This window comes from Tachysurus fulvidraco, chromosome 12 (genome assembly GCF_022655615.1).
Source record: "Tachysurus fulvidraco isolate hzauxx_2018 chromosome 12, HZAU_PFXX_2.0, whole genome shotgun sequence".
Classification (NCBI taxonomy): Eukaryota; Metazoa; Chordata; class Actinopteri; order Siluriformes; family Bagridae; genus Tachysurus; species Tachysurus fulvidraco.
In genome coordinates, this window is record NC_062529.1 from 3,517,736 (window position 1) to 3,533,493 (window position 15,758).

General features: G+C 40.9%; 2 protein-coding genes across 7 annotated transcripts in view; one reads left to right on the plus strand and one right to left on the minus strand.

Annotated features, from left to right (window-relative positions):
• cep295 (centrosomal protein 295) lies at positions 1 to 9,527 on the plus strand. 4 transcript variants are annotated; one of them, XM_047821400.1, is made up of 26 exons: positions 11 to 163; positions 702 to 864; positions 1,038 to 1,238; positions 1,590 to 1,714; positions 2,435 to 2,528; positions 2,770 to 2,883; positions 3,073 to 3,213; positions 3,331 to 3,514; positions 3,766 to 3,951; positions 4,045 to 4,266; positions 4,350 to 4,444; positions 4,567 to 4,764; positions 4,858 to 4,940; positions 5,119 to 5,818; positions 5,898 to 6,051; positions 6,202 to 6,375; positions 6,461 to 6,658; positions 6,789 to 6,823; positions 7,028 to 7,145; positions 7,308 to 7,436; positions 7,816 to 7,974; positions 8,075 to 8,289; positions 8,805 to 8,853; positions 9,055 to 9,097; positions 9,187 to 9,298; positions 9,389 to 9,527. In XM_047821400.1, exons 2-26 carry the CDS (start codon positions 763 to 765, stop codon positions 9,422 to 9,424), a joined length of 3,867 nt encoding a protein of 1,288 aa, XP_047677356.1. In that variant the 5' UTR covers positions 11 to 163; positions 702 to 762; the 3' UTR covers positions 9,425 to 9,527. The 4 variants fall into 4 exon arrangements, with proteins under 4 accessions (XP_047677358.1, XP_047677357.1, XP_027015836.2 ...); XM_047821402.1 differs by having other exon boundaries at positions 1 to 864; positions 9,214 to 9,298; XM_047821401.1 differs by having other exon boundaries at positions 1 to 864; positions 6,795 to 6,823.
• qkia (QKI, KH domain containing, RNA binding a) overlaps positions 8,285 to 15,758 on the minus strand; it is a 162,133-nt gene continuing 154,659 nt past the window's right edge. For 2 of the 3 annotated variants that reach the window (XM_047821409.1, XM_047821404.1), the window contains exon 8: positions 8,285 to 8,453. In XM_047821409.1, coding sequence (XP_047677365.1) covers positions 8,404 to 8,453 — 50 coding nt within the window. In that variant the 3' untranslated portion in view covers positions 8,285 to 8,403. Of the gene's footprint in view, positions 8,454 to 9,515; positions 9,639 to 15,758 lie in introns of those variants that run through there. The other variant, XR_007144505.1, reaches the window with a different exon arrangement.

Genomic DNA, 15,758 nt, shown 5'->3' on the forward strand with positions numbered 1-15,758 from the left:
CAGCTCCGGCTCTAACAGCCGCCATCTTGGAGCAAAGACTAGGCGGTCTATTCAAAACGGAAGACGCTGCTTTGTTTATTAGTTCTTAATATGGATTATAGACAATGACTACAAATGTAAAGCTGTAAACCTATTTCAAAATGATGGATTATATCAAACTCTGGTAATTGATGAGCTACTGCGAATTAAATACGATGTGCCAATGAGCTAGCTAGCTGATGACGGGAAATAAACAAGCTATTCCTAATACGTTGTAGGAGATACTCGGGTTGCCAGATTGGATTGCGTGTCGGTTTCCTGAGAGTTTTACTTTTTTCGTGCGTTTAATAAACCATGTGAGTGAGTGATAAATATGTAAACCCGGACAGTGTATGCTACATCGAATGATGAAGAGATTGCGTAGAATTTATTATCGATATTGAAGTTAATATACATTTTGAAGTGTTCACTAGGTAGGAGTTTGTCTTGCAAATCTGGCAACCCTGGTGTCTACGCAAGTTATTTAACTGTCAAGCTCATCTTGGATTGGCGGCGCGTTCAATAGCGCCTTAGAATGGTTGTCATGGATTTTATCAAACACAGTTTTCAGGTGTTTATTAGAAGTCAGTACTGTTGATGCATGTTTACACCAGTCAGATATTAGCCACGGAGATAAAACTAGTGATACGGTGGATTAGCTAAATATCAGTTTGTTACTTTAGGAGTTAAACAGTTAAATCGACTCTGATCACAAGAAAAGCTAAATCAGAAAAATACTGGAGTATGAAAGGAAAAAGCATAAAGGTGAGACGACTGAGTCCGAACGAGGAGGCGCAACTGGTCCGAGAAGAACTGCAGAGAAGAAGAAAACTGAGATTACAGCAAGTGAGTTAAAATACTGCATTCACACAAAAAAAAAATCTCACCCAGCCCAAATCTTCTACAGGTTTAAATCACAGACTTGTCATTTGTATTAGCGTATTTTTTTTATCTTATTTTTTTTATTTTTACAGTGTTGAAAAATTATAATAAGCGTGCTTTTATTTTGAAAAATGTAGGTACGGGAACAAGAGCGCTCTATTGCGCTGCACGTGCGGCGTGAGGTGCAGGAGAGGAGAGAGAGAGAGCTGCAGAGTCTCGCTACAGGTCTCAGAGATGAGTGGCAGAAACACAGAGGAGAGAGGATACAAACATTGGAGAAGGTCTACAAGGAAAACCTCAGAGATGTGGGTCAGGGCCACCGCAGTGCCAAAGAAAACGTGAGTGTTAGAGATGACTTGGATCAGAAGGTCATTGGTTCGAGTCCCAGGTCTGCAAAAGCTGGGCCCCTTAACATCTACAGCATTTAGCAGAGAGGCTTATATTTTTATTTCAGTTTATACATGAGGGCCTTGCTGTGTCAACTTGCTGCACCTGGGATTCGAACCAATGACCTTCCGTTCAGTAGTCGAACACATCCCACAATCTAAGACGGTTAAGGGGACCTGGGAATCGAACTCACAACCTTCCGATTGGTAGCCCAACACCTTAACCACTAGGCTACCACATCCGCATGAGCAAGGCCCTTAACCCTCCATTGCGCAGTGATAAAGTGATGTACTTGTGTACAGGAGCCAGATCGAGAAGCACTGTTGCTGAAAAAAGAACAGAATGACCTGCGAGCTGCAGAAAGGCATCAGAAGGCTCTTCAGAGTCTCATCACACAACGACATGCTGAAGCAGATCAACGCAACCGGTAAGATGTTCATGAAGACTAGGGGCTTGAATCTGATATATCATCATACATAATGGCCTTTTGTTATATACCTACAGAGGAGCAAATGTGCTGCTGGCTGTGAATTACCAGACTTAAAGTTTTCTCATTGGGCATTTTAGTTTGTCTTCTAGAGAAGTTACATAAAAGAAAAGGTAGAGCTCATAAATAATGATAGATAACCTCAGCTTGACAGATAGACAGCTATACAGATGGACAGACAGACAGATATATGAACTTTATAGATGGAGACAGATAACTTCAGCATATTTGATGGATAGGTAGATGACTGAATTAAAAAAAAATTATAGAGAAGGATGGATGGATAGAAGGATGGCTGGATAGACAGACAAAACTGTTCAGAGTTTTGCAGTTTAATTTTAAGCTGTTTTGTGTCTTTGTCCATTAATGTGGTTTACAGTCCTGAATAAAAATAAATAAATAAATAAAAAGCCTTATATAAGCCTTATAGCCTTAATGGCATGTAGTGGTTAGATTTCCTTTTTGTCGTTCACGTCTCTTTCACCCATTCACGTCACCATTCACGGCTTTCTCACCTGTTCACGTCACCGTTCGATGATGGTTGAGTTCAGCACGTGTGTTTCTCCCCACGCCAGATGAGACTGAAGCGCACTGTAATCTGTGTCCTGTGATAAATGAAGCTCTGTTCATAGCAGCTGTTGCTCTGCTCCGTTCTAACAGACACATCGAGGCACGTAAAAAGGCTCTGACGGTGGAGAAGGAGAGAGCAGCAAAAATCGCCGGCCTTCCTCACTCCGCCCCTGACCCTATAGAGGTACGGCCTGAACTGTCTACAGTAATGTCTTCAAAACCTCAGAAAGTCCTGCGGTATATTGTGTCATACCTGGGGTTAACAATTAATGCTGACTCTTTATAATCTGACATTTCAAAAGCCAAATTATCCCTTAATTTTTTTATTATTATTGTTAACACATCAAATGAAAAAAAAAACAAACAAACATATAAACATAATGAAAATGTTGAATATTTTTTCTTTATTTTTTTTCTATCGTCAGAGTGTTGCGGTTCAGACTCCACTCCAACCCAAGATATCCAACGTGCTGCATTACTCCATCACCCACCACCATGTCCCAGAGACAGCAGTGGACAGAGAGACAGATACAGATCAGGTACAAGCCAGTATCTTTCCAGAGGGATTTAAAATAGTTTTTTTTTTAATCTTTATTCTTTTCTAATTGGTCGTAAATTCAGCAATAAAAAAAAAGGCAAGCTTTCACTTAAAACACAAACCATCACCCAAAACCACCAGGATATATATCACTTCTCTGGTGATTTTTCTTCCCACACGGTTCCTGCAGCCGGATGCTCAGGAGGCAGCAGCATCAGAGGCTCGGCGGTCGGAGGAGCTGGAGAAAGAAGAAGCCCTCGAGAGGCAGGAGCAACACGAACGTGCACGGCTTAGAGGAAACCGTGCTCTTTGTAGGGAAAAAGGCATCCAGGTGATCTAAGAGAGATGTATTCCTAGCTATGTACATAGATATTCTGTTTATGCATGTCATATTTCCCAATTTCTGATGTCTTGCAACGTTAACCTGATTAAAAACGTGCGTTTGAAGGACAACGCGAGGTTGATGTGCGAGCTGGAGCGGCTGCAGCAGGCCGAGCTGCAGCGGCGAAGACACACGGTGAATAACGTGCCAGCGCAGATCTTCCAGCCGCTTTACAGGCACGAGGATCTGAGAGCTGAGCAGCAGAGAGAACTGGAAAATGCCTTTCAGGACTTGTGCACTGAAGATAAAGGTAGTCGTGTTGTTCCTCTAATGCACTTTTCAAGCTGCTTTGCGACAAGGTTCACTGTTCTACAATCACGATACAAAGAAAATCGGATTCCTTTTAGTTAAATGTAATAAAGTGGGACTAGTAACCAGGACACACGCCTCATTTTACCCCAACAACAGCCTCTAGTTGGAGTGTGTGTAAACGGTGCAAGATAAAATGTATTGGTGAAGTGTAGAAACACTTTGTCTAACTGATGGTTCGTCTTTTTTCAGTGATCAGAGATGACTTGGTCCTGCGGTTGGTGTCCGAGCCGCTTCCTCTTCCTCCTCCTGTTCCGTCTGCTAAAACCGACAGTAGACCTGAAAGTCATGTGGACCTGGACGTGACCCTTGAAACCAAGGAGATGCCATATGAGGAGGAAGAGGAAGATGCAGGACAGGAGCCTGTTTCTTCTCAATGTGAGGAAATAAAGTTTGCTAAGTTTTCCTATTTATGCAAAATTTCAGTCTCGTAACTTTTGCACTATTAACTTTCTCTTTAAATGCTTTTAGGCTCTTCGGTGCCTGCTGAGGGTGCGAGTAGGGTGGCTCTGCGGAGGCTGTTGGATCGCATCAGGACACAGAAGGATCAGTGGAGCAGGAGGGATCCTGCAGAAGGGAAAGGAGTCAGATTGGAGAACGCAATCAACGAAGATGGATCGCCGAGCGGTCTGGAATGGCAGCAAGCTTCTAGTCTGGAGGAAGGAACAGTTGGTTCATCGCTGGCAGAAAACAGTTAGTCTGCTTGTATTATTCCACCTGGGTTTGTTAGTGTTAACATTTAGGCTGTTAAAGGATCTAACTCGCCTTTTTCTCAGGTTCAGATTCCAAGCTGAGTGAAGACTCCATTGTAGCAGGACCCAAGCTGGAAGCAGACCAGCAGAGCACAGAAATGGACCTGAGAGTGAGCAGCGTGAGTGGAAAAGAGGAAACTGGGCTTGTTTTAGTGCATACACTTGGTCAAGTTTGGTTGTAGCTGGACAGTGAAACTGTTATCAAGGAGGAAATGTGTTATATCATTCATTTATTGTCCAGGAAGAAGAGCTGAAGAGGAGGCAAGAGGAACAGCTTGACCTGCTACAGGAGCAACAGCGGAGTCTGGAGCTTCAGCTAGAGGAGGCACAGCTGTGTAGGCAGAGGCTACAGGATGCTTTACACGCGTCATCTGGGATATGTAGCGTACAGGAAACCTCGAAACCACAGCAGGAAATGGTTTCTGAACCTTCTCCTGAGGTGGGTTTGGGTTCGTATTGTTCATCCTGGTATTAAAGGGGAATTATCGTATCGTGTGTTTAGAGTTGGAAACGTTTACTTATTTCTGACCAGGTGAAGGTTTCAGCCGCAGTGTCTGACGGCGTACACATACAGAAACTCCAACAATATCAGCAAAGACTCCTGAAGCAGAACCGGTTAGTGTGTATATGTGGTGATTGACTGCTATTTCTCTCTCTGTCTTTCTTTCTGTTTTCCAATCACACTGAACATTTTTCTTTTTTTTCTGAGTACTCGCATAATTTGTGAAGTCGTCATGGCGTTCGTCATTTGCCATGAGTCTGTAGCATGTCACAAATTATCCGTGTGTTTCAGCCTTCATCAGAAGACTATTCACGAAGCTCGTCGGAATCTTGAGGAATACAAGCAGACACTGAAGATGCGCTATGCTCCTGTTGCCATGACAGCAGAACATACACCATCACCTTCAGAAGGCACTTGCGCTTTTCCGGATTTTCCTCGAAGGACGCTCTCGACTGCCGCCGCGAAGGTTTTAAAAACCGACGCTGAATTTCAAACCTCTCGTGAGACCCCGGCGGTGAACGTAAAGCAAAGTCACAACAATATTGTACAAACAGACCCAGCTTTTCTTATTCCGCCTCCTCTACCTGGTCCCAGCTCCGCCACGTCTACACACACAGATACCCATGTAATGGATCAACCTATCTCGCACTCGGTGCACGAGGACGGCTTGGATCCGATTCCACATCCAGCAGCCAGCACTTTATTAGACAAGACACCTTTAGACGGTACTTCGGAGCGTCATGAAGTTCCTCTTCTCCCCCCTGCTGTGTTTCTGGAATATATGCGAAGCAGGCGTTCTCAGGCACCACCCACGCACCTGCCTCCAGGCTCTCAGCAGGGCACAAAAGATCTTGGTGTTTTGCTGCAGGAGAAGCTCGAGAACAGCGACCCGCGTCGGGACGCGGAAGCGCAGAGCAATCGGCAGGTCAGAGATCGGCTGCGCGAACAAAGAGATGCCCTACACGCATTACTAAGAGCACAGCATGCAAAGGTACCCAGGATTAAATCAAATCATGGTTAGATATGGTAGGTCGTCCGATCCTGAAATATTCTTTCCTCTTTTGTGTTAGCAGTCAGTTTCACTGGGAATGCATGACAGTGACAGTGCTGTTATTGATGCTTCTGTAAAGCCTCATGAGAGGAGTAATGAACCGATTCAGGTCTCTACAACACCGAGTCAGAGTCATGTCCATACCCAACCAACTCCTTTGTATGGGTCTATTGGTGAGACACTATGTTTTTTTTATCTTTCAGCTTATACACACTGGTTTATTAGGTACAATCGTCACTGAGAGGTTGCCATGAACAGCTTCTTTTGCCTCATTGCCTTATACCGTATCACAGGTCTTGATCCTGTATTTATTATTTGTTTAGCAAGTTCTGGATCTACACAACATTCTTTGTGCGAGTCAACAAGGGATGGACGAGTCAATCCACCGGTTTCTTGCCCACCGCGATCGCTCCAAATCCTTCTGCATGACTTCGAGCTGCACAAACTCAGCACCATTGAAGAAGTTGATACTCCAGTTAATGTTACCATGGATACAGGTGTGTACTCACGAACATTTATTCCAAACAAGGCTGTTATTGTCCTGCCCCTATTACAAGGCTGACTCTATGCTTTTTATTGCAGCTGCCGAGGTGCGCATGGAGAGCTCGTCGGCCGAGAGCTCTGATTACTCTGTATCCTACAGTCTGTCTATGAGTTCACCCACCCTAGGCTCAGGGAGCAGTCAGGGGCAAAGCTCAGAGGTCATAAGGTCAGAAGACGGCACACACAGACCCAGCAAACTGTCATGGAAAGAGATGCTCCAGCTGGAATCGGCCACTGGTAAACCGTTATAGCTGCCTGATGTCTATGCTCTAAATCAGCATGTTCAACAATATACTCTGGATATTAATAACTCTGGATATTGAGCCTTTTTTTCCAAATCTGTCTTCATTGTGATTTCATTCCTCAGCAACAGACTCGACAGAGCAGCAGCACGAAGAGGAGGTGAGTGCGTCATCTAGCGATGTAACAGATTGACCCTGTATGATTATTAGATAAATGTTGTGCAAGTATTCATGCATGAGAAAGCATGCGGTGTATATAGTAACGGGCGTAGAAATATTTTCATGGCTACCCCTAGAGGGTGTTTATTTTATGAATAATTAATTTATGCTGTGAGCAAATGGTTCATTTAACATGTGTGTTCAGCTGGAGCTGGTCTTACCACATGACGGAGCAGCTGGTATGCCAGATTTTCTCTCCTCGACCACCCTCTCAACAGGCAGCTACTTCTCTAGCGAGCTTGATCCCAACTTCAACGGTACAGGTGTGTTTATGATCGATTATACAAACAAAGAACCCTTATGATGCTATCGCTAACATGCTAAAATATCAATCTCAGATTCCCCCCCCCCCCCCCCCAAAAAAAAGGGATTTATTCTTAGCCTTATCTAAGACTACACATTTTTTTTCTCCTTCCTTTCCTCAGATTCTTCTTTGTTCAGTAATGAGTTGCCTGGAGCATCTCTCACCTGCTCCAGCAGCAGTAACAGTCTGCAGCACATTATCGATAAATACACAAAAGAGCTGGATAAATCCCTCCGGTCGGTTCATACAGGTAATTGAAGACACCCGTTTTATCTATAGTAGGTTTAGACAGTCAAAATAAGCACAGACAAGGGGAAAGCAAGTTTTAGTTTATTTTTTCCATGACAGTTTTATTACTTTTTAAATAAGTATAAAACACATACCCCACCGCAATGAAGTGAACAGTGTATATATATATATATATATATATATATATATATATATATATATATATATATATATATATATATTAAGGTTTTCTCTACTTGTAGCATGTTTGTAAGTCAGATCCTTGCATTGATAGAATGGTGTGTTCTGAAAATGTTTGGTGGTTTGAGTGTGTTTATATATGCTAGCCTCCTCAGCTTTATATATGCTAGCCTCCTCAGCTTCTTTTATATTTTCTCTAGGAGACGGCGGTTTTGTAGTAACTGCTCCAGAGAGCGAGACCACAGCTTTCAGCATCTGTACAGAACAGGACGCTGGAATGCTCCAAACAGTACAACCACCAACGCTCCCATTACAGTGCAACCTGGAGGACAGCAATTCCATGAACACCACTGTGCAGGGTAAGGACTTTGGCATTTATAAGCTTTTATTTTATTAATTTTTTTGTACAGTGTGTTTGTGAGGTTGGTTTTTTTTTTTCTTCTTTTTGCATAAAATCAGATACTTTCCAGTCTCTTTCTCCGGAGATCACAAACAACGACATGACTGACTGTTCCGTAAGTCTCCGACTTGGGTTAAATCCACCTGTCGAGACCTCCAACACTAACACAGAGACAACTGCCTCAGATTGGCTCGATTGTGGCCTTTCCCAACACGTCTCCACAACAGATGACCAGTCGTCGTCTCCAGGCTTTCCACAGTGGGAATGGACACTGGTAAATTCAAAAGTTTCTAGAAGTTTCCTGAGATTCTTGTGCAGTAATAGATACGGTGCTAGATTCATAGTTTGGGGGAGAACACACACAGTCCAAAGACACGATCGGGCATCTTTAAATTGTGCACCGAGTCCCCTGCGATAGGCTCCAGGCTGCCTGAGACTCTGTGTACGATAAAATAGAGAAAATTCCCGTTAGTGTTGTGAATGCAAATAGTACGTACAATTTTAAAAATATCCTATGATGTTCTATTAGTTCTCTAAAATAAGCCTAATGCAGTATTTATTTGCGTAATTGTTTGTGTGCTATGTTTTTGAAGGAGTCTCCAGTGTTAGAATAGTATTAGATTTGTTTATCGACATTTAAAAATGGATTTTGTCTAAAAACAGTTAATTTTAATAGGAAAGTTGGATAAGTTATTTTACTCTGCGCTCTATACGTAAAGATTGAAGATAATCCAACATCCGCGAGTGCATTTTTTTGAGGATAATTTCTCATTTGAATAACCATTGCAGGGGAGCAACAGCGAATTAAGGACTCTAGAAGCTTCCGTCTCACATAAAGGTAAGAACGAGAAGACTCGAGTACTCTTAAGTTGAGTTAGATTTACATTTAGTTGCCACATTTTAACCTAATTTGTTAGATTTTAAGATTAGCGTTGCTTAGCAGTCTAGTCGAATTATGATTTGTCCACTTCACCATCAAGACAAATTGAATTCCATAGACACGTTGTTTTTGAAGTAAGACACCTCTGTTCTCTTCCAGAAAAAGGCTTTGAGGAACCCGAGCTTTCCCGGTCTACCACTAGGTACATTTGTCTAGAATTAGAACTAATAGATATGTTACAAATCAGATTTTTACATTTCTGATTTTTATTATTATTTTTTTTTATTGGAGCCTGTCTTCGCTCTGCCCTTTATACAGGTCATGCAGTCAGTTGGAGGAAGTGAAGCACAGCTGCCAAGATGCTTACGCTAAGAACCAAGAAAAAGCAAGAGAGTTCAAAACGGTAAGGAGCATCTGAACTGCATGTATGTGTGAATTTAAACTGTACTGACTGCAGAGGCTAAAGTGCAACATCTTTTTCTCTTTCCAACAGAAAACCCTGGAGAAACTAAGGGCTAAACGAAGATAATCCACATTCCTGTCTATTTTATTTGAAAAATATCTTTAATGTTTATGTTCTGCTAACACTTTTTAAAATGAATTTTTATTTATATATTAAAAGGTTCTACTTAGCAACATAGTGCGTGCGATCTGTTAAAGCCGTTCATCCATGGATCCGGAGTTTATCTGGGGATCTCAACACGGTGTGAACGCACAGTCAAGCCTTAGGGAAATTTAGACATCTGTAAAAAGAAAAATTCTATTTACTCTTAATCGATCATGTAAGATTTTCTTTTCTCTTGCCAATCAGTAACCCAACATCCTAACCACTGATCCATAATATCCCAAACTGCTGAGGTGCAAGAGACATCAAACATGTTGGGACATTAAATAAGTAATAGGATACCGTTTCCAATTTAAATGTTAACACCTTCACACCCCGAGTGTTTTATTCCTTACTTAAAACGAAGGCTACTTGTACTAGATGGCGCTTTATATCAAAATCAGTGAATACTGTAGCACAGGTGTAAACACTACTGGTGTTTGTGTTGCCACTGACACCTTCCAGGAGATGGCAGTGGTTCCTAGTAAATAAAGCTTTTCCACTTTGCTGTGGGTCACACAGTGTTTGTATTAGTACATAATCTCTGTCCAGTTCAGCAAAAAAAAAAAAAAAGTGTGTCACATTTCCATATTCAAGCCAAATGAAATGAGTCATGCAAGAAGTTAGAGTCCAAAGAGTCCAGAGAGAATTTCAAGACTCAAAAAAGTGATTTTTGATCATTCTGACGGGAAGTAAAGACGTTTCACAACAACAGATTGTAGCTGTGTGTGTGTGTGTGTGTGTGTGTATGTGTGTGTGTGTGTGTGTGTGTGTGTGTGTGAGAGAGAGAGTGAGAGAGGCTACAGTAGAGAGCATGTACACAGTGACAACCTGCCATTGCACATTTCTCTCCATCTTCATCATAGCTTGTAGTCTATCACTTATTATCAAATGAGATGTCATTCATGTGCATGATGATGTTATGGGTGTAGATTTGTCCCCAAACGACAGACAGAGAAAACAGGGTTTTCCAACCGAACTGGTTCCCAGCTTCATCATCCATTTTGTACGAAGCAGGAACGCACAGGGGGGAAATTGGATGTCAACAGTGTTTGTCACATTAATGGGAAACGTGCGATTGTGACAGACAGAAACTTGCTGCGCTGTGCTTCACTGCCTCGCTCTACATGCCAGAAGGAGAAAGAAAAAGAGAGACAGAGCACAAAAATAAGTCTAGAGGAAGAATGTTCCTGATGAGTCCGAAAGAGTCGGACCACACACACTTTTCCAATCGTAACGTTCATCCTGTCCTGTAACCTGAAGACAAACACCCCCTGCAAAATAGTTGCTACATTCCAGAAATCATTTTCTTTATTACCTATTGATAGTCACTGAGAGATGGTTATATTTTACAGAAAATCATTAGAATGTCATTACGTCTTCATCCCATTAGCAAGGATGCTAATTAGCCATATTTTGTGGACTTGCTGTTTCTATGCTAAGAAACAAACAAACAATACCATGAGAAACAAAACACTTATGAGTTCCACTTTGCTCAAAAATAAGTAATGAAGAAACCTTGTAAAAATCAATAAATAAAAAATAAATTACGCTATTGGTAATTTGAGAGGAAAAAAAAGTTTACGAATCACAAAGAATAAAGTGGAGGCATGTTAGCTTCCTAGCTATCTAGCTGTTAGCTATGAACCTTTTTGTCTTTCTAGCTTGCTGCTAACATTCAGTCGATGCAATACAAAGCAACAGGTTATTAAAATTGTGGAACGGCATTCTGCCTCTGAGGCAGTATTGACTCTCTCAATTCCGTTCTGCCTCTGAGGTAGATTTACCTCATTTGATTTGAATCGCTGCTTGTGTGATAGCCGGACCATGCTAAACATGCACTAGCGCCGATCGTCTTTCTACCTGAAGCCTTGGGATTATTCTGAGGAAAAGTAATAACATTGCATATTTTATCAGGCAGATTTGACAAAATGATGGCTTTTATAGAATAGAAAGGCAAGATTGAGAGATGATCAGCACTTTACTTGGGCTAATATATGAATTTAAACATCATACTTTAGTGTGATGTGGGAGAATAGCAGAGGAAAGTCACACAGAAACTGGAAGAACATTTGATACTCCCAAAAACAGTAACTCAAACTCCGGAGGACTGAATCGAAGACCCTGAGTTGTGAGGCAGCAACGAAATGAAAGATCCACCAACGTGCACAGGTGTGTCAATGAAGATGGATGAACGTGTTTTATAATCTGTATTTTACATGTTAAATGGAATTCTATATAAATGTGTGTCATCAGTGTAGTGGATGAAAGTGGATGCGTCATATGGTTAAGGCAAGAGAAAACAGATGGGATTCAGTTGTGCCTGTTTCTTGTGTGTGTGTGTGTGTGTGTGTGTGTGTGTGTGTGTGTGTGTGTGTGTGTGTGTGTGTGAGGTCATCAGGGTTCCTAGTTCCACCTCCGCTTTGGACCAGATGGTATCATGAGGAGGGTGGACCCCTGTGGCTGGTGACATCACCATGGAGACGGGTCTTGAGAGCAACAATCGTCCACCTTGGCTTCTTCCTCAAGAGGGCACTCAGCATTCATAATCGGAAACAAAAGCCTGCTTGATCCTTGTGTGTGTAATACTGTAGCTATCAATCATGTACAGTCACATTAGTATGTTGCATAAAGTACAAAGATTTTTCTGAACTGTAATACATATCTATTTCAGGATCTCAAATCATGTTCAAAATCATGTTTTAGTTTTTATTTCAACTCAACTGAAAGAGACATCTACTTTTACACATACAACTAATACTACATATAAACTAACGTTTAAACACAAGACTCATCATCTATCTACTTTTGATGTCTTCATGCTAACCTCATACAGAAGGAATACAAGCAGAACCGTATGTTTATTATTATTATGTTAGTATATGTACACTTAGTTTAGACTGAAACAAATAATTTGTGAAATAATTAGCCTAAATTAAATAATACTAATTTGAATAAAATATTTAGTATTTACTATATGATTTCTTAAAGGGGAAAAGCTAGCAGAAAAAAAGAACAAAAAGATTTTCTAGAACTCAGCCCCACATTTTTCTTTTCACATTCTGGTGGTGGTGCATTAAAAAGAAATTTACCTATAGACAAAAAAATAAAAAAAATAAATAAAAAATCAGGAATTAGCATTTTCCCTGGTAGAAGAATTGCACGTTCTCTTACAGCTGCATTCAAGCACGTTCTGTTCTTTTTACCTCTTTCTCTCTCTCGGAATATTAGCTTCTTATTACTTATTCTCCGTTTTTCCTTCCCTCTCCCTGAGCTTTACGGTAGCTCCTCTATGCTCAGACTCTGAATGACTTCATTCACTACAGAGAATTCTCTCATCTCACATTGCCATGAATGATAAATGTGTTTAGCAAATCATCCCATTTAACAAAGCGGAGGTCCATTTAATCATCATCGTCACCTAACTAACAATTAAGTATCTTTTTTCATAAAAGGATAACTTTTTCAAGGCTGCCAACAATGATTTGAATATGTGATAATGAAGAGACCATTTAGTACAAGGTGATACTTCAATAATACTTCATCATCATAATCACCTGGTAAACACCTTCAGCAGCACCTTAAATCAGGTGTTTTATGGGTATAAACGGGATGTCAAAAGACGCCGTCCGGTGGATCAGTGAAGCTGGAGATAAAATAAGTAAAGTCTACAGTGAAGTTCAAGTGACTTTGTCATCAGTCATTATTCACTTTTAATTAATTATCTGCTCTGTAAATATCCATTTGGTCACAATGGATCTTTGGAAGGCTGTTTATGAGGTCTGAATACACCCTAGATGCCCTACCAGAGCACCACAAACACACACATGGCAATTTAACAGACTCAAGCTACTGTACCTTCTGACTCAGGAGCAAATAATGGACCTGGGAGATATAGAGCAGCAATGCTACCTCGTTTGCCACAATGCCAGAAATGGTTAAAGCGGTGTGTTTTACTCATCAGAAGATCAGGGGTTTAAGCCCCAGCACTGCCATACTACCAGAGTTGGGACCTTTGGTCAAGCCCCTTAACCTGCTCTGCTTCAGAGGTGCACTTCTTACCCTACACTCTGATGCAAAGAACAGAATTTCAAGGTGCTGTAATGTTTGTGTGATAAAATAAATGCTTTTTTGTCTTCTCAGTGTAAGGAGGTAAAATAGACATTTACCTTAGTGCATCTGTGTTTCCCTAGAACAAAGACATCCACCGAGTGCTGACTGGCATTTCTAAATGTCTGTAGTGTGTTGGTTGGTGGCACCATGTCCAGGGTTTCCTCTAAATTGTGCCCCTGAAATAGGCTTCATGGTTTTCAGTGACCCTGTGTATAATAAATAATACAGAAAACGGATGATAAGGAATTCTGTATGAGAACTAATGGGTTTTATTCAGGTTTTTCTTTTAATCCTTGCTCCTCAAAACATGATGGTTGGTAATTAGCTAAACTAAATTGCCCCTAAATGTGTACATGAATGCGTGTGTGTGTTGCACAGGGTGTATCCCAGATAAGCCCTGTGATAAAGTGGCTATGAAATATGACTGAATGAACTAAATATAGCAAATATGATTATTACAGGTCTAGAGATTTCTGAACTTTCTGAACTTGTCATTACTATTAGATTCTGAATCTTTTGGATGCCTGAGTAACATTTATCCAATTATCCGACTTCATTTGTTTCACAAATCTTACTTAAGTGATACAAAATATACAAGTAATACAATAGATTCCACATACAATATTACACAATACACTGAGAATTACACAATATTGACTGTGCAATGGGGGGGTCATGGTGGCTTAGTGGTTGGCACGTTTGTCTCACACCTCCAGGGTTGGGGGTTCGATTCCCACCTCCGCCTTATGTGTGTGGAGTTTGCATGTTCTCCCGGTGCCTCGGGGGTTTCCTCCGGGTACAAGACATGCATGGTAGGTTGATTGGCATCTCTGGAAAATTGTCCGTAGTGTGTGAGTGAATGAGAGTGTGTGTGCCCTGTGATGGGTTGGCACTTCGTCCAGGGTGTATCCTGCCTTGATGCCCGATGACGCCTGAGATAGGCACAGGCTCCCCGTGACCCGAGGTAGTTCGGATAAGCGGTAGAAAATGAGTGAGTGACTGTGCAATGGTGCACGCAGATGGCCAAATTATTCAGTGTTGTCACAGCAACATGCCAAACAGCACCGACAACCTGCGTTGAACCCTTGATTACGTAATATTTAATTTTATAGTGTTCTGCTGTTGTCCGAGTCATGAAAGATGACCTCTGGTGACCTCTAATATGACCTCTGGTGACCTCTAAGAGCATTACACAGTCTAAGTCTGCCTTTTTTTTTTTTAGTTTCCCATCAGTGTTTTTTATTTATTTCCTCACAATATGTTCCTAAATCATGTGCTAATTAACTCTAAACAAACTCAAAATGAGAAAAACTATTTAAAAAAAATGTAACCCTGAAGCCTGACAAAAACCCAACACACTTCTCACGACGTGTCTTTCTGTTCAGACAAAATTTTGCAGATCTCCGATTTTAATCTCAGTTTTACAGAGATGCATTTTATTCATTTCATTTATTTTTTACGCCTCCTCTCTGTTTTCAGTTCATCAGCATGTGGAGAAAACAACCCCTGTGATGAGAGTAATGAATGCAGACATTGCTTTATCAATAGGAATGATTGGACCGAACATTTACAGTACTTTTAATGTTTATTTGGGTGAAACGAGCCACCCTGATTTCCTTTAAGGTGAAACCGTGAGATCGTCGCATTTAATGGAAGACGTTTATTCTGTGAGATTAGTAACACTTTGTATATTTAACACGAATACATGTAGAATATGTCTCTTTACAAAAAATAAAAAAATAACATTTAACCATGGAAGAATTGCACTTCACCTCATTTTCAAAAGGAAATGCTTACTTTGATGAAGTTTTCCAGATAACTCGTACCTTAAGCAGCACTAACTATCAGCGCCACAAGTGCGAGGTTAGCTAAGTTTAGTAACCATGGTAACAAATAACCCATGCTGTTTTCTTTATATGTAGGATTTTTTAAAAATATATTTTTAGGGCTATGTAGTCCATACACCTTTAGAATGTTGAATGCTTCTAATTACAAGCTAACTTAGCTCAAGCAATGTTAAATGTGATTAAGCTTTTTTTTAAGCAGATTAAGCTTTGTAATAGGTGACAAATTACTTGCTATGGAATTAGAATTGATTATTTTCCTTTAAGAGCACATCCCATTGGGTGTTATTTATCCCCACACT